The sequence below is a fragment of the Trachypithecus francoisi genome, unplaced genomic scaffold, assembly GCF_009764315.1.
Source record: "Trachypithecus francoisi isolate TF-2019V2 unplaced genomic scaffold, Tfra_2.0 Lachesis_group11, whole genome shotgun sequence".
Taxonomy (NCBI): Eukaryota; Metazoa; Chordata; class Mammalia; order Primates; family Cercopithecidae; genus Trachypithecus; species Trachypithecus francoisi.
Window position 1 is genome coordinate 51,225,827 of NW_022681456.1, and position 19,101 is coordinate 51,244,927.

The 19,101-nt window shown below is 33.5% G+C and overlaps 1 protein-coding gene across 2 annotated transcripts in view; it reads right to left on the minus strand.

Annotated features, from left to right (window-relative positions):
• METTL25 (methyltransferase like 25) overlaps nt 1-19,101 on the minus strand; it is a 114,522-nt gene that overhangs the window by 34,167 nt on the left and 61,254 nt on the right. Inside the window, exons 6-8 of one of the 2 annotated variants that reach the window (XM_033221145.1) lie at nt 11,564-11,658; nt 7,624-7,653; nt 3,568-3,641 (exon numbers count right to left, since the gene is read on the minus strand). In XM_033221145.1, coding sequence (XP_033077036.1) covers nt 3,568-3,641; nt 7,624-7,653; nt 11,564-11,658 — 199 coding nt within the window. Of the gene's footprint in view, nt 1-3,567; nt 3,642-7,623; nt 7,654-9,462; nt 9,927-11,563; nt 11,659-19,101 lie in introns of those variants that run through there. The other variant, XM_033221146.1, reaches the window with a different exon arrangement.

Consider the following 19,101-nt stretch of genomic DNA (forward strand, 5'->3'; position numbering starts at 1 on the left):
GCTTAAATACTCACTCACTGAAGGACATCTGGGTAGTTTTCAGTTTGGGTGACCAGGAATAAAGTTGCTATAAACATTTCTGTACAGGTTTTTGTGTAAAGGTAAGTCAGCTTCTATTGATTATTAAAGGTCTGTGTTATTGCTGGGACTTCCATATTCCCATGTGATCTCCACTGACACCATGATAGGGGTTACCTTGTTACTGCTGAGTGATGGTGAAAGTCCTGACTCTCTACTAGGCCTTCCTTGATACCAACCACCCTAGTGGGGAAAATGAGGGGTGTCATATTATGGCTGGGTGGGTAGGAAGTACAGGCCTCTCACATGGTCTCTATGACACTGTGGTAGTGGTATTGTGTTAACTGTTGGATAAAAGTCCTAGTTTCCCACTCAGCCTTATCTAATACCACTCCACAAAGGGGTTATAAGGGAGTTTCATTACAGCCTGGCAAGGATGAAAGTGTAGGCTCTTTACTTGGCCTTTGTTGGCATAGGTGAGAGTAGAGTCACAGGTATTTCTGTTTTGTTTTGTTTTGCTACAGTATGGCAGTTATGCACAAAAGTTTTTCTAGGCCTGCCCGCTTCCTCGTCTTTCAGTTTTCATCTGAAATTTCTTTTTTTTCTGTGCCTATTGGTGGTTCTGGATTACCACCTTTTTCAACTCCAATCCTGGGCTATATGAAACAAAAAGAAAACCTGGGGGACTCATACTGTGTTGTTCCTTTGGTCTGGAAACCCGTAGCCAGTCTGCTCTATTCTCTTTACCTTTTGTCTTTTTGTATTCATTTTATATATAACGTTCAGGGGATTTAGTTGTACTTAGCAGGAAAAATAGAGAAAAGTACATCTATTCAATATTTCCAGAGTTGAACTCTCTCAAGTATAATTATTTTAAGTCATTCTCTGGCTTTCATAAAGGTATATTTCTGTTGACTGTAGTTTATCTTGGATTTTGGTCATGTTGTCTTGTTTCATCACATACCTGGTTATGTGATAATCATGAGATAAACATACCTGGTTATTTTGGACTGGTTTTGTAAGGTACTATAACACACACACACACACACACACACACACACACACACACATATATATATATGACGTTAGTGATAATTTGAGGCTTAGATTTACATTATTTTTTCCAGAGGCAATTTATTTCCTGTAGGCAGCTAGCAGAAGCGATTTGAAATACTTTAATCACAGCTTGAGATAATTCAAAATGGGGCTTTAGTCATTTCAGGACTATTCTAGTTCACTCTTATTCTTACTGTATGAATCTTTAGGGACCTAACTCAAAGTATGAGTGGTTTACTTGGCTTGCTCCTGAGTCCTCACCAGACCATGAACTCTAACTTTTGTTTCACTAGAACTGTCTTTCTGTTGAAAGCTGTGCTCACCCTCTCTGCTGATGGGTGGACAGTTGTCTATTCCAGAACTGACAGATGCCTCTGGGGAAAGTTCAGCCGTAAAGGCTGGGCTTACTTCTCTTGAAATCCCATTTCCTCTTTGATTTTTGTCCTATAATTCTTAACTACTTCAATAGGTCTCTGATGTTCTCAAACAAATTAAAAACAAATTTAAACACACACACACATGCATGTCCACACACATCTCCAGCATTGTTTTGTTTCCTCAGAAGTAAGTTAATCCTAATTATTTAGTCTGTCATTGAAAGCAGGCTTCAATCATTCTGTCTGGTTTTCACATAAGCCATCCTGACTAGAATATAAATTGCTCCTGTGTGGAAACCATTACCTATGCATCCAGAATTCTAAGGACCTAACATGTTGTCTGACACATAATAAATAATTGCTGGATTAAAAAAAAAAAAAGAACATTTACAAATCTTGATAACTAATTGTGTGGTCTGATGATAAAAGTAGAATCAAATATCATTTCTAGACTTCTAATGTTTGATAATGGTCATGCCATTTCCAGAAATAACACCTGTTTGATAGAAGTCAAGAAAAAGAAGAAAAGAAGTGGTGGGAAGAGAATATTGGTTTTGGATGTAGCTGACCGATGTATTTGTGAGGTACTTAACTGAAGTTATTCCGATGAAAATGAGAAAGTGGATGTGGACTTCTGAAAAAGAGGTGGAAGCTAGTTACATATTTCCAGAGTCATCTGTAGTAAGAATCCTAAGAGAAAAAGGAAATATAAAGAGATAGGAGCTGCATATATAACATTAAAGAATGGCTAGATATACCTAGGGGATGGAATAATAATTAAGAAAGTGTAACGAAAGCAGATGAGTGTTCAGAGTAGAAAAATGAAACCCAGAGAATATAGAATAATGGAAGATAATGAGGAAGAGATTTTAGAGAAAAAACAATTACCGACTTGGTCAAATGGGACTGAAAGGTCAATGGGGCTCAGGAATTGAAAGTCTTCTAATAAATACGAGCTATCTTCTGAGTATTAAAGGAAAGCAGGAATGTGAAACGTTGGAAAGTGCTGAGTTTTTAAGTGAGAAGAAAGGGTTAGAAAAGAACAGAAACAAATTTAAGAAGTCATAAAGGAAATAATAAACACATGAACAGATTTGAGATCTTTAAAGAAGGCAGGTAGTAAATATTTGAGTTGACATGAATTTGCACAATTTTATGGCTTTTTTTTCAACAAGGTTAGCATCTTGGGGTAAATATAAGAGAAGGAACTAGTTTTCAGGAGTACATGAAATCTCAGTTTTAGACATTTTGTTGACATGGAGAGAGAGAATGGAGACTGAGATACAGATTTGGGAGTTATCTACATAGAAATGACAGTTGAAAACAGTCTGTGTAGGTACTTGTATGTAGCAACTTCTATCGGTAAAAAGTTGATATTTTTTCTTACAGAGAAATAATAGCTAATCTAAAAATCCCTTTTATATCTTTTAATAAATGTGAATTGACTTTTGAGAAGCTGAAAATTGCCTTATTTTAATTTGTAGAATAATCCTATTATACCAAATAACTATCAGAATCCTAAAATTGTAATTAGCAAGAGAACATTCATAAAACCTGCCAGACTTACAAACGTATGCTTGAATACAACAGTTGTTGAACCAATATTATGAAAAAAATTCTCCCACCCTTCCCTTCTCTGTAAAAATAGTGCATTATTTAGGTGCAACGGGAATAAAACAAAACATATGCAGTGCTAGTATTCTGCTGGCAGAGACCTCAAGGACTATAATAGTTGCTTATGATCAATATCTGTTCTGATTAGAGTTAAGCGTTTATGCTGTACTGGATGTGCAACATTCTAAATATAACTCTTGTTCATATAATATCATCACTGAACTACTTAACATTTTAATACTTCAAAAATTCTAAAATACATTTTACATAGACTATTTTATCATTACAACAAGCTTTCAGGACAAGAAGGAATCATTAGAGCCTCCACTTTAATGATAATTAACCTAAGATACAGTTGTTGTATACTTGTTACTGACATTATGCCCATATTCAAAGTTGCTTCTACTAATAACAGTGACCCTGCATAAATTCACCTGAAGACTAAAAGTCACTTTACTTACAATATAACATAGTTATTCTTATTAAAATAAAATCCTCATACCATTTGGTGATGCCATAACAATCTTTAATAATATCCTGAAGAACAGCACGATAGAAGAGTGATTCAGTAGGCAGCTGAAAAAAATGTAGACATATATAAGCACAAGAAATAAAAAAACAGAAATAAAATAAATACCAGAATGTTGGAACCAAAGTGAATGTCAGAAACCTTTGTTGCTAAACACAGAGAATGACTTTATAATTTTTCCATTACAAGTGAAAGTGTTACCCTGAGGCTAATTCTCATTGTGAAAGCAATTCTGAGGGGGAAAAAAAAAGAGAAATCATAAAAGAAACAGTAGTGAATAAGAAAGAAAAGTTATAATCAATGAACAATAAGCTAATGCCCAAATGGAGTCCTTATCAGTTAAAAATGAGAAATACTTTCAAGACCAACCAAGTCAGCTCTGGAGCATTTAAGAGTCAGGAAGGAGATGTGTGACAAGGAAGAGAATGTAGATTTGTCTTAATGGAGGTGGAATAAAGATAATAACAGCTAGGAGTCACACCAACAAAGAAAGATACTACCCTAAGTAGAGAAATATAAAGATATGTCTGACGTCTGAAAGACAATATTGGTTACTACAGAGTTGAAAAGTAGAGCCTTAGAAAGAACAAAGGATAAGAGATTGCACTCTTGGCAATGCTTCACTTCTTGCAGAAAGAGACATGGGAGATGTCCCAAAAGTTCAAAGGTTTTTGAATGGAAAGAGGCAGTAGCTGAAGAGAAGGGCTCCAATGAAGTATGATCGTTTCAAAAGAGCAGAAGGTAAAACACTACTATTTATAAAAGAGCACTTCACTGCAGCAACAGAATTACTTGAACTAAGAAACTACAAAAGTCACCAAAACCCTATGCACATCCCCACAGATCTTGATATAGATAGTACAGGAACATCCAACACAAAATAATGTCAGCAACAACAACCCAGCTTGCATGCAGTTATTATTTTTTTTTAAAATGAGTAAGAATAGAAGGACGTCAACAATACTGAATGCTTTTAAGAAGTCAAATAAGGTAAAACTGAAAACTGTCCAATGACTGGTAAAGTTTTAAAGATAAAATTCAGTGAAATGTATATATCCATGGAGCCACCCTTTTGTAACTTTTATTATCCTGTGGAGTCTAAAACTGTTATTTTCACATGTTTGCAACTAGAACAAATATGTTTCAATTCAGATGGAGTTTATAGGAAAATAAATTTTTTGCGCTCAGGCAGAAAACCTACTTTACTGCCCCTCTTCCTCATCTAACATTAACTTCCCATACTGTGCTGCTGAGACTACAAAAACTAAAAGTTGGGAGCTGAGGGTCAATCATTTTTCTTACATCTTCCCCTGATGGCATTGCCCTCCGAAGTCACTAGAGAAAAATCACACTTGTAGACTCTTAGAGCATTGTGAAAGAATACAGATTCTACTACTGGAAAGTAGGAATAGTGGGGATAGTGTTACAAATATCACAGTCCCCAAATAACTACTAAAATAATTCACTGAAGGTAGACTCATATACATGTTTGAGTACCCACACTAAAATTTGTAACTTTTCAAAGGCAAAATTCTTCTATAAAATCTCTTTCCAAATTTGTCACAAATGCCTTCACTTGAGAAAAAAACTATTGATTTCAAAACTTAACTTTCCTCAAAAATTATACCAAAATATTTCATTTAGAATTTCTTAATCTCTGGATATATTTTCCATTTTAGATTTTGTCATCTTGAGTAACTATTTTCTACAGCACCAAAATCTCTATTTTGTCATTTGTCCCCCACTTCCTTAAAAATCCTTTCATTTATCTCACAAAAATGCTGAAGTACATTTTCATATATTAATACCTATTCTTATAACATTTTATTGAAGTTCAAAGTCACTTCGGCAAATCTACTATTGCATGAATTGAAATATTAGTACTACAAATGGCTTACAAAGTTCTTAACTTTTTGTTTGACTGGCTATAATAGGTAAGTTTAATTTTATATGAAACTCTTAAAATAGTTAAAATCTCTTCTTCCTCATGCCTTTGAACAAATTACATTAAATGGTATCAAGGTAACTTTGAAATAAATATGTATTTATATTGTTATTAAAATCATTGTAAAATACAACACAAAAGAACATGAAGTTCATTTTAAACAAGAACATAAATAATGGAATGCACAGAAAAATACAGCAGAACAGAATAAGTCATCATTCTCTAGTTACTCTGAGTAAGTAAGAGCTTTACAGCTGTTTCCTAAGAGAAAGGGAAGAGGTTATAAAATACCTTCAAATGTGCATTCCTGAAATAACTAAGTTGGACTATCTATCCTGGTAAATACAGATGGGTAAGGGGAAAGGGAATCAATATCTCCTGAACAGTCTGTGCCTGACTATTCCAAGAATAAACTGGATGTGGCTCAGAGTTTACTTTATTTCCCTTAAGTGATACATTAACTTAACATTTTAATGCATTTTTAAAATTGGAGGGAACACAAAGTGTATACCCTTAAAGCATGTGTGTCAGACATGCATTTTACAGGTCTAGTGGAAAGAGCACTAAGTTGGAAGTCCGGGCTCTGCAATTAATTAAGGGAACTAGAACAAGCTATTAAACTTTTGCTATATATCATCTTCATGTAGGTTTAGGATAATACCCAACTGATAAGATTGAATATAAGAATGAGCAAATACTTGTAAAATTAAAAAACACCACACGAATGCATTGGAGTATTAGGATAAAACTCTTTTTCCCCGGACCCCTAGAAAACCATTAAGTTGATATGTAGTATAGTAGTTAAGAGCTTGAATTCCAGACTCAAGAGATTCAAGTCTCTTAGTCTTTGTTACCTTACAGTCTCTTCATGTGTATCATGGGATAACAAGAGTACATACTATATAGTACTATGTATTTATTATCTCAATTGATGAGAAGATCTTTAAATAGTACTTTGGTAAGCTCTGTGTCAAAATTAGCTATTATTTTCATGATCATAATTATTAATTATCTATAACAGCAACAACAGTTGACATTTATTGAGCACTTACTATGTGCTAGACATTGTTTTAAGCATTGTACATTTTTCATTCATTTCATCCTAACAACTCTATAGGAAGGTATTATTATTACTCCTATTTCTTCCCTATTTTACAGAAAAAGAAATTAAGCTACAGAGAAATTATGACATGTGTTCAGGTTCATTAACTAGTAAGTGGCAAAGACATGATGCAAACCAGCAGTTTGTAACTAAAGTCCCACTCACTTAAAGTTCCCAAACTCAAATGATATGCTCTAATACCAATGCTTCAAAAGAATCAGATTTTATCATTTTAAGATAGGCAAAGTGAATATATTAAAAATATAATTACATACAAAATGCTTAACAATGTTCCTGGCCCAGAGTAATCACTCAGTAAATGATACTTGTTATTAAAATTATTTTTTAAATTATTATTTTTAACAATTTAAATTGACACATTAATGTTCCTTGAACAAAAGCAAAATAAAGATTTGTAAACTTTAGGTTAAATTTAAAAAATTTATGAAAGGGTCCAAATACTCTTTCAAAAATCCTGAATACAAGGTAAAGGATAAGACAATTACATGGATATTTGGGGGATTATATTTAACTTCTATTTCTAAGTGCAAACCCATTTGGCTACTGCAACTAATGGCTAATCAAGTCAGTAAAGAAAAAATTTATCAATCAACTGAAGTATGTGTTTTGAACTATAGTTAAAATAATGTACTGAATAATATAGGTTATCTTTGCTTGAACTAAGCACATAAAAGCCCAATTTTCAACAATAGCATTCTTCAGAAATATTTATAGACTGTTTAGCATAATACCAAGAAATTAGTATAAGAGCATAATGCAGAAATTTTCCTAAAAGCTTGAAAGTTCTGAAAAGTTCGTTTTGCTTTTAAAGTAAACTTACAGAAAATGCACAAATTTGAATATGCATCTGGGATAAGATATTTATTAAATTCCATTAGGTTTTAAGTTCATCAGCAGGTCAAGTATGAAGAGTACTTGAGAGAAAAACTGTCCTGTTCATCAGTTAAACACTCTTACTTACCCCTTGGCCAGCTGCAACCCGCTCCAATGCCTTAAAGGGGGGGGAAAAAAAACAAGACAGATTGCTGATATATTGAGTCTTATCTTATAAGATTTATAAACACACTGTATAAGAGTTTGTAAAACTGACATTAGAAAGATTAATTATGTGATAATATGTAAGTTTATGCACTTAACAGTATTAATATCATTAAAGAATGTTAACTAGTATGCTTGTGTAATTTAGAGCTAATTTATAATGGATGTGTGTCATATACACAAACACATATCCTTGAATGTAAATTCTAATTATATACAGTCCTTGAATTTCAGAAGGAATTAGAAAACAGGAAAGAAATGAAATGACATAGTCTTGGCTCATTTTTAGTATAGCTAAAACAATCAAATAAATCCGACGCTATTATTATGCACATATACATAGATACATATTTTAACATATTTTCTCATAATTTTAATAAACATATGATTTCATCTTTTAGTGAACAAAAAAAAATCCAGATTATAATTAAAAACTTATTTTGGAAAACTATGTATTTTTGGTCTGTACGATCTACAGATTCAAATCAGATTCACATATGATCAAGTGCCAGATAGAAGAGAAAGTAACACATATTTTTACAATTTTATATATACTGGTTTTTATATTTACATTTATTTAAAGTCCAAAACACTTTTTACAAAATATTTCCCAACATTTGTAATAAATACTCATAATCCAAAATATATGAAAGATTTGTCATAATTTAAATATGGAATACAGTCTTCTGAAACTTTGAGTTTTTAGATATATTTCCAAATATATATAATTTTTAAACTATATTTTATTTTTAAAATTTAAAATTTTATTTAAAAAAATTAAATTAGCAAACATTTCAAACACAGAAAAGTAATAAATGTGTAAGAGATGTGCATATATTTGCTACTCAAATTTAAAATACCCATATTTGCCTCAGGTCTTTTTATTTTCATAAATGAAACTGTTTACATATAGCTAAATCATACAGTTTTAAAATGAAAAGATAATTTACAATTATCTTTTTATAAGTATAAGAGCAATTTTTGTAGATACACAAGATCACTGACAAGATAAGTAACTTTCCTCAAGTTGCTTAGCTAGTTAGCAAAGAACAGAGCAAGAACTAAAAGCTTGTTATTAGAATCCTGGTTTATCACGCTCTCACACCATGTGGAGTTAGTGGGAAAAAGAGTTCATTGCATGAAAACTGGCTTCACAGAAATGGTTTGAAGAAAAAAATGTAATTTTTCCCATTTACTTGAATGATACTTTCACTGAACATCTACAGCCAAGTAGAATGTTATGAATACAGAAGACAGCTATTACATAATTTTCATATTCTGTTAAACAGCAACAGGTCCAGATAAGTTTTCATTTATGGTACTCCTTGTGCTAATTTCAGATTAGATTTTATTATAAATTTTCCTAAAGGCCAAATTGAATTTAAAAAAAAAAAAGAGTATTTAAAAAAAGGTGATTTGGTATATGATAAAAATATCAGATACGCCAGGACTGCTTTTGTTATGTGTTGTCGATGAGCTTAATTTAGAAATAGAAATAATAAATTGTGATTTACATAATAAAAGATAATCAGGTAGGTGGTTAAAAAGTGTTTTGCAAACATTAATACTATTCTTGAACAACGAACAAAGAGGATGAAGAAAACATACCAAGCAGTCATTTCATACTAGTCTGGAATAATTTAGAAGTTTTATCAGGCTTAACGTATGCTAATGAGATTGCTCTAATTAAATTAATATTTTGTGTCTGGTTGGGATTCTTAACTGTTTATCTGAAAGCATTTCCCAGAAAAGTATTTATTTTTTTTTAAAGAAGACCACTTAAGCTTTGAATATTTGTCAAAAATGTCAGTTATGGAGTAAAAGGCAATAAAATAAGATATATTAAAAGAATTGTTCCTTAGATTTTCCAACATTACTTTGGAATCAAAAAAATAAGTCAAGGTGGACATGGGTTGGGATGGGGCTAAGGAGAAGGGCATTCTATGGGCAGCTGACATTGATCACAGCAAGGTAAGGCCAGCATGGTCTGCTAATTCTATATTTACAGAATTTATTTTCCAAAGTCTTCGTTTTGGTTCTCTGAATGTTTATTTTGATAGAAATAATTCTTTTTTTATGGATACAACATATTCTTTTGTCTTTCTAAGGGATATTACATAGTTCTTTTCTTTTAGATAGTCTACGTTTCTTCCCAGTTGCTGTTTCTTTAAATATCTCCATTTTTTTGGTTAGTCTTCCTTTAGATACGTATTGACTCTTGTCTTTCTGTTAATAATGAAAATGAGGATAACATAAATCTGATTAAAAGTGTTTTGCTTATGAGTGAGGACTATTAGTTGTGGGTCTCACCACAGAGGGATAGATCTACCTTGCTATATTGTGAAATCCCTGATGCCAAATCTTGAGGTCTTTTCTCTGAGGCTAGGTTCACTTAAAAAAGACTTTCAATTTCTTGCGTCAAGGGTATAACACTGGCTATGAGCATTCTGATACTCAAGTTATCCCAAGAAGAACCTGTCATTCTAACAAGATCTTGAACAAGTACCATTTACTAGAGAGTGAGAGAACAAGACAAATTTCCAGAAAAGTAGTTTAAGTGGGGCTACCAAAGGAAGTTATTATGTTAGCATAAATACATTTCTAAGATAATTCTAGTATATATAACTTAGAACACTGGCACACTATTTCTTATGTTGCTATGTAATAGGCATAGAAATAATGGGCCCTGAAAGAATTAGTTTACCTTGAGGTTAGACATTAAACGTATTATTTAATCAACTGTGTTTTATTTTATTTTACTTTGTTAAATTTTTTATTGCAAAAATTTAAAGTGTACAACATGATGTTTATATATACATATGAACAGTTCCCAACTTTCAACTTTGCAATAGTGCATTCAGTAGATACTATACTTTGACTACTCATACAACCATTCAATTTTTCACTTTCCATATAGTTTTCAATAAATTGCATGAGATATTCAACACTTTACTATAAAACAGGCTTTGTGTTAGATGATTTTGCCCAACTGTAGGTTAATGTTTAAGTGTTCTGACCACATTTAAAGTAGGCTAAGTTAAGCAATGATATTTGGTAACTTAGGTGTATTAAGTCCATTTTTGTCTGTAGTTTCAACATATGAAGGGTTTATTGGGACATAACCCCATCATAAGCTTAGTAGCATGTATATCTAGTGAAATGATTACAATAGGTAAGCAATTTATTAATAATATATCCACCATCTCACATAATTACCTTTTGTGTGTGTGTGCAGTAAGAGAACCTAAAATCTATTCTCAGAAGACTTCCAGTATATAATACAATTTTAACTATAGTCCTTACGTTGTACTTTAGATCTCTAAATTTATTAATTCTACATAACTGCAGCATTTTAATTTTCTGATAACACAAAAATCACTTACATTATTTAACTCATTTCTTTGTAAACTGACATAGTGCCATGAACAGAGAACATTACGGGCTAGAGTGTTCTAGGTCTGAGGGCACTAGTCAAACGCAGCACAATAAATGTTTTATTTAATTAGATAGTTACTTCATATCTCAATTAGCTTAATATTTTTCCCATTCTATAAAAATTTAGGAAACCAAATGATCTGCTATGAAGAAATACAAACCACAGAGCTTTGGATAAAGTATTGAACACTTTACATTATATTTTATATAATAATTAAAATAATTATATATAATTTTGTCATGACACTGCATGTAGTGTGGATATTATTTAAAGGGAAAATCATTTTTTTCTTATACTTTCCAATGCACAAAAGCATTAATGAGGATGTTCTGCAAAATTTGGCATCAAGTCCATGATACTAGCCAAAAACAATAAATTCTACAACATCTGGATAAAGCTGTTACTCCAGGAAAAAATATAACCATACCAAACATGCTGACATTCTGGCATTACGACCACAGCACCATCTCTCTTCCTTTAAATAGTGGCACATTGGAAATCCCCACTTTTCCTGAGTACGTTCTGCAGATGGGGGAAAAATACGGATCATTTAAATAAAATTCTTCCTTTTTCAGTTAAAATAAATAATCTACTGAGAAAGCAAATCAGTCATCGAGAAAGTGAAAACAGTAGTTTAACATGGAAATGGTGATGTTTAACAGTTCATTCCAGTTTGTTAATTGAAAGCATACTAATGTTATGAAAATGGTATTTGCTCAACACAGCTGCTTTGTGTTTAAGTTCCAAGTCTGGTACCAACCAATTTGCCAAAACAATTTCTCTAAGATTTAGCAATTTAAAATGCAAATACTCTTAATATTCATTATAACTATAGGAGGTAAGTAATGAGATATTGAAAATTTATTGCTGACCTGACTTTTTAAAAGTGACTTATTAAATATGACATTTGGCAATTTATTATAGAACAATATAAAGTCATTCCTAACAATGTTGAAACATCAGATTTTTTTTAAGCCACTACGTTCCCTCTTCAGAAAAAGAACAGCTCTACAGGCTCTTATTTCTTCCTTATATTAAGAGACTGTAATATTTTCAACTATGACACAATTAAGCTCAAATGCACCTATGTTTTACAACAAAAACAAAAATCAATGTTCATTACTTAATCACATATCTACTGCTCAACTTAATAGAGTTACACATGCAACTTGGTAATGTTAGAATTTTTGATGTAGAACTGTTAGTTCCACAGGGTTTTTGGAAAGGAAAAGAAAGCAATTTATATTTTAAATTAAGACCTGGAAAATTTTATTAAAAACAAAACCAGTGATAATTAAAAGAAAGTTGAGATAAACATAAATATTAATTTCTATTATATTATAAAAAGTAAAATAAAATAAAAACAAAAAGGTGCTTTATAAGAAAATGCAGTTGGGATAGATTCCAGTAAGTACACTTCTGTACCATGAGGGACCAGATGACTTTTGATTAAAAGAGAACAAGTTTAAATTTTACAATCATAGCCTATGAAAGATGTTACAATCATAGCCTATCCAGATGTTCAGGTATTAAATTAAAATTTATAATAGACCCTACTGATAATCAGATGGAAGATATGGACCATCCCCCCTAGGAATACAAATTATAATACAAATAAACAACTCAACAGCAAAACAACTAATCCAATTAAAATGTAGCCAAAGGATCTGAATAGACATTTCTAAAAAGTTGGCATACAAATGGCCGACAGCTATATGAAAAAATGCTGAACATCACTAATCATCAGGTAAATGCAAATCATGTAGCCATATGAAAAAAAACATGGAGGTTTCTCAAAAAAACAAAAACAGAACTACCATACATACAATCCAGAAATCCCATTACTGGATATTTATCCAAAGGAAAATAATCAATATCTCAAAAGGATATCTACAACCTCATCTTTATTGCAGCACTATTCACAGTAGCAAAGATATGAAATCATTCTAAGTATCCATCAACAGATGAATAGATACAGATACGGAAAATGTGGTATATATATACACAATAGAGTATTATTTGGTAAAAAAAAAAAATCCTGCATTTGCAGCAATATGGGTAGAAATGGAAGTCACTGTGTTAAGTGAAATAAGCGAGGCATAGAAAGGCAAATATCACACATTCTCACTCATATGTGAGAGCTAAAAATATTATCTCATGCGGATAGTGAGTAGAATGACAGTTACCAGAGGCTGGGGGGGGTATGTGTGTTGTGGAGAGAGGTAGATGAAGAGAGGTAGATTAATTGGTACAAACATACAATTGGATTGAAGAAATAAGTTTTAATATTTGATAACACAGTAAGGTGGCTATAGTTAACAAGAATATATTGTATATTTAAAAACAGCTAGAAGAGATCTGAAATGTTCCCAATACACAGAAATGATAAATGCTTGAGGTGGTGGATATCCTGAATACCCTGTCTTGATCATTACACAGTCTGTGCCTTTATCAAAATATCACACATACCCTGTAAATATGTACAAATATTATATATCAATAAAAATGCCAGTATTTACACAGCACTTAACATCAAGCACTTAACATTAACTTACTATTGTAAGTCCTTTAAATGTATTAACTAGCTTCAGTTCCTAGAACAATTCTGTGAAGTAGGTATACTACTATTCTCACGTTCCAGATAGGGAAACTGAGCACAGACAGATAGGTTAAGTCAACTGCCTCATTTACAAATCTAGCACAAGGCAGAGCTGGAATTTAAACTCAGGCAATCTGACTCCAGAACTCATGCTCTTAACCACCAAGCTATATAAATGTATACTAAAATTTTACTTACAGTTGGTTAGGACTCACAGAGCCCTTGTAGCCTATCCAGGTCCTAGGGACTCTAGGCTACTTCTATTTCCAAGATGACTTCAAAGAGAGGTTTGGGTTTTATTGAAGCTTTTATGATTTAACTGAGACATGATTATTGCAAAGTGAAAGGGTTATGATAAGTTTTTTTTTTTTTTTTTTTTCCTGACAAAGAAAAAGAGAAATACAGATCTCGCTGTAAAAAGTAAAGGGCTAGAGAGATGGGCTGTGCTATTTTATTCAAACTGGTTCATTAGTAACTAATAAAACAGCTACTCCTCCCTTTACCCATCCATTCTCTCCTTGTTCCTTGTAGTAACAGAGAACTCAACTGTTGAGATTAAAGGCTGCAAATCTCAGATTTCTATGCAACTACTAGGATAGCTACAAGACTAGGTTGTGGCCAATTGAATGTAGGCAGAAACCATATGTGTAAATTCCAGGTCATGTACTTAAAAGGGATGGGGGGGTGTATGTTCTTTCACTCACACTTTCTACCTCTACCTGCTTCATTTCTTTTCTGTCTGGAATGTGTTCATGGTACTAAGCGAACTAAGACCATGAAAATAAGAGCAGTAGAGAGTAGAGCAACAAAATAGAAGACCCTTCAGTTCCTGTAAGACTTTTTTGTACAGAGCTTCTAGAGCAGCTCTACTTGTTGACCTCTGGATTGAAATATAAATGTCCCTGTGTCTTGTTTAAGTCACTGTTACTTTGGTCCTAAATCTATCTTACATTTAAATCTTCATCTTAATGTCTGTCAAACTTTTTATAGGTCAGCACTCTTGGCATATAGCAAAATTTGTATGTCACACTAGAATAAACAGATGATGATGATGTGGTCACAGGCAAACCCCAGGGAACAAGGAAAACAATATCTCAGGAATACCCATAAAACATCCATGGCACAGTAGTTAAATAACTCTGTTCTAATTAACACAGAAGTCTTTTTCTGAGGGTGTGCTATTTGAGCAGAGATTTAAACCTAATAAAGAAGCATGACATAAAGATGAGAGGAAGATTTAATGAAATATGAAACAAAAATTTAAAAACTGAGCTTCCAGTAGGATATACTCTCCAAAACCAAAATAGAGAATATCTTACAACTTAAAATAAGTGACTAGCTATTTTTTAACTTCTTCTAATATCCTAACCAAATACCTACAAACAGATTTGTAACACTGGAAGAAAAAGAGATGAAAGTCAACATAGCGCAGAATATGAAAAGAATCCAAAAAACAATGATTTGTAATGAAAGGTATAATTATTGGATTATCACTGCTCTGCAATTTACCTTAGGCTGCCAGGAAAAAAGCCTACTTTCCTGAAAATAGGCAAAGAGGTCTTCCCTCAGTGACAATCTAAAGAAAACTTGGACTGGAAAAAATACTACTTAACATTAGATTGAAAGGGGTACAGCACATATGAAAAATACACTACACCAGAAAGGGTATATTATTAGAAGGAAAAATCTAATATAAGAAACCCATAGCCAAATATACACCCAAATTCTTGACTCACAGAAACTATAAGAGATACTAAATAATTATTGTGGCTATAAGCCATTGAGTTTTGGGGTGATTTCTTACACAGCATTAGATAACACACACAGTCTACAATTAGCAGTGAGAAGTAAGGAGGCTTACTCCATACAAGGAATGTGGGGAAAAAATCCACTGCTTGAGGAGTACGGGCAGTGTGCTTCATTACAGCTAGGTTTTGATTAGTTAGGAAAATAAAGAAACTTTCAGAGAAGAGGCAATATATATATAGGCAATTTTCATAATGACTGACTGTGAATTCCAGAAAATGGGACGCTTAGTCAAAACCAAGGGCTTATGGAGATACCTGTGATTAGGGTTCTAGAAATAAGAAATGAGCTGTGAGTCCTTGGGCTCTGGTGGTAGCTAATATGAACAGGGATAAAAGACACGATGGGATTAGTCCTCAGAATTCTAGAGACAAAGGGTCGAAGCTGTAAGTGTTGTGGTAGAGGGAAGATGGCGTGAAAATTTTTCCATGGGAACAGAGTTCTGGGCTTCCCAATTGACTTCTGGTGATAAAGGGAAGATACAGACAAACAGGATTCCTGGGATTCCCCTTGTTTCCAGGTGATACAGATGGAAGCCAGCAAGGGAGCCATCACACATGGAGCCCATGGGGCTGTCACTGGAGAAGTGGAGCGTAATAAAAGATGGTCTTCAAATATGTTTCCTGACTTGTACTGATGAAGATTATGCAGATTATGAAGGAGGGTTATGGTCTTCCTTAGAATTCATAAAGCTACTATTTACCACAACAAAGGCTGACAGAGGGTACTCAACCTGTGTGTAAGAGAGCTCCCTCTTAAATATTTAACAATGTATGAAGGACAGAAGGGCAGTCTTACTTGATGCACCTAGATCCCTGAATTCCTATCCAAAACACCTAGGAACTTTAAGATACGAGTGCAGTTTACACGAACTGCCAGCCTTGGCTCAAAGCTATATGAAAACACATCACTCCTCTGGACACCACGCGGTTACATAACCATCTTGAAGTTTTCTGAATCTGCATTTAACAGTTTCCTCTGTGGTTGAGATCACAGTGGCCTCACACCTTTGCTCTTTATCTAATGGAGTTAAGTGCAAACAACTGATAAGGAGGCAGCAAACTCTCAAAGTCAAACAAAGCCTTTTATGTAGATCTTCAATATTATCTTCAGAATTTGGTTCATTAGTTTCATTCTGACTGCAGTGAAGACTGAAGCTCCCTCATATGACCTGAATCAAAGTTATAGTTCACCATTTCTACTTTTATGTATCAGTCTTCTCTTTGTGTTCATATACCCATATTCAAATCTAATCAAACTGAGCATTAATCACCCTTTATCAGTGAATCAAACTGCTTTCCCCTAGCCTCACTTCCATAACTATGGAATAGATGAAGTCTCTTGTTTTCTATCCTATTTCTTAGTATTTCTTGCAAGCTTTAGAAACAATAATCTCTTAAATTTAGAGATTGTACTAGTTATTCCTTCTTGTGTTAATATCATTATCCACCTAATTAAACAAGCTTGAACTTTGGAACCATTTTCCATTATGCTAAGTTCTTATATATATCCTCTTAATTATACTTCTTTTTCATATTCAGTCTTCATTAGCTACTAACTTGGTAATGCAATACCTACTCATTAATTTTTTTGTTGCTTTGTTTTGGTCTTCCTGCCCATCCTTTATACTAAGAGCAATATTATCTTTCTAAAACACAAACATTAACCATGTCAACAGCAGCTCTTGTTTCCTTCAACAGTGTAATCTATGAGAACAAATCCAATGGGTTAAAAAACACTCACTGTAGATTTCCGGAAACTTTTGATACCCCATCCCTTAAACAATCTCTTCATCTGTCTTCCATAATACCATTCTCTCTTATTTGTAGCCTTAATTCTCCTTATACTCCCTTGCTGACTCATTATTTTCTATCTGCCTATGAAACGTTTCTGCGGTTTAGTCTTGCCACTCCCCACATCCCTTTAATACTTTCTTTGAACAAAGGCTCACAAACTGAAATGCCTGCAGTGGTTAAACACATGTATAAAGTGGTAGGTATGATCTAATAGGTATAAAGCTATTTGTATGGTAACCAAGTATCACATCTGCTGGGTCCTACTGCCTTTTAAAGCACAAGGTGGGCATAATAAAGCTGACCAAATTGCCCAAAATTAGTTTGTGAGCACCCTCTGTCAGTGATAGCCAATTTCTAACCCTTGCACTACCTAAACTCTTCCCCTTACTATACTCTTTCTCTAGGATATCTTATCGATACCACAATACACAACAATAATTCTTGTATTAGTTTTATCAGGCTGCAGTAACAAATTAACAACAAACTGGATGGCTTAAGACAACAGAAATTTATTCTCCACAAATCTGGATGCCAGGAGTCCAAAATCAAGCTGTTGGCTAGGCCACAGACCCTCTGAAGGCTCTAGGAAAGAATACTTCATTTTTTCTTCCATTACCAGTTTCTGGTGATTACTGGTAATCCTTGTCATTTTCTACTTGTCTTTATGTGGCAGTTTTTTCTCTGTGTCTCTCTGTGTGCACTCTCCTAGGATTTAGGGCCCACCCGATCCAGTATGATGACTCCATCTTAACTAATTAAATTTGCAAAGACCCAGTTTTCAAATAAGGTCATATTCTGAAGTTCTTCATGAACATGACTTTTTGGGAGACATTAATCAACCCACTACCATTCCTAAATTATATCTGGAATCCTATACTCTTCTGTGAGATCTAGTTTTGCATTATCAATATCCTAACCACCATTTTCAAATGGGTATTTCATTGGCACCTTAGAATCAACATGTCTAAAGTTAAACTAACTTCAAAATACAAATCTAGATCTTATGAAGTTTCAGAATTTAATAACTGGCACTAATATTTATTCATTTACACAAGTCAAAACATTCAGGAGATATCTTTGACACTTTCTCATTCAGTTTGCTTCAGAAATTACTGTTTATTTATCTCCTAAATTTTCCTCAAATCTAAAAATTCTTTATTTCCACCATCCCAAACTACCCGGACTGGTACAACAGTCTCTTGATTGGTGTGCCAGTATCCACTCTTGCTCCCTTTTATTCCAATCTCAATTCTGCAACCATGATGATCTTTTAAAATTTAAACCTCATCAGGGATGGGCATGGTGGCTCACGCCTTTAATTCCAGCACTTTGGGAGGCCAAGGGGGGCGGATCACCTAAGGTCAGGAGTTCGAGACTAGCCTGGACAACATGGCGAAACCCCGTCTCTACTAAAAATCCAAAAATTAGCCAGGCATGGTGATGGCTGCCTGTAATCCCAGCTACTTGGGAGGCTGAGGCAGGAGAATCACTCGAACCTGGGAGGTGGAGGTTTTACTGAGCCGAGATTACACGATTGCACTCCAGCCTGGGCGACAGAATGAGACTCCATCTCCAAAAAAAAAAAAAAAAAAATCAAACCTCATTAGTTCACTTTCCTGTTTAATAAATCCTTCTTCTCCTTAAAAAATCCCTTTTCTCCTTTTAATATTAAGATCCCAATCCTTAGTATGACTGACAAAATCCTACATGATCTGCTTGTGCCTAGTTGCTAGCTTCATTTCACACTTCATTTGCTGTTTCAAC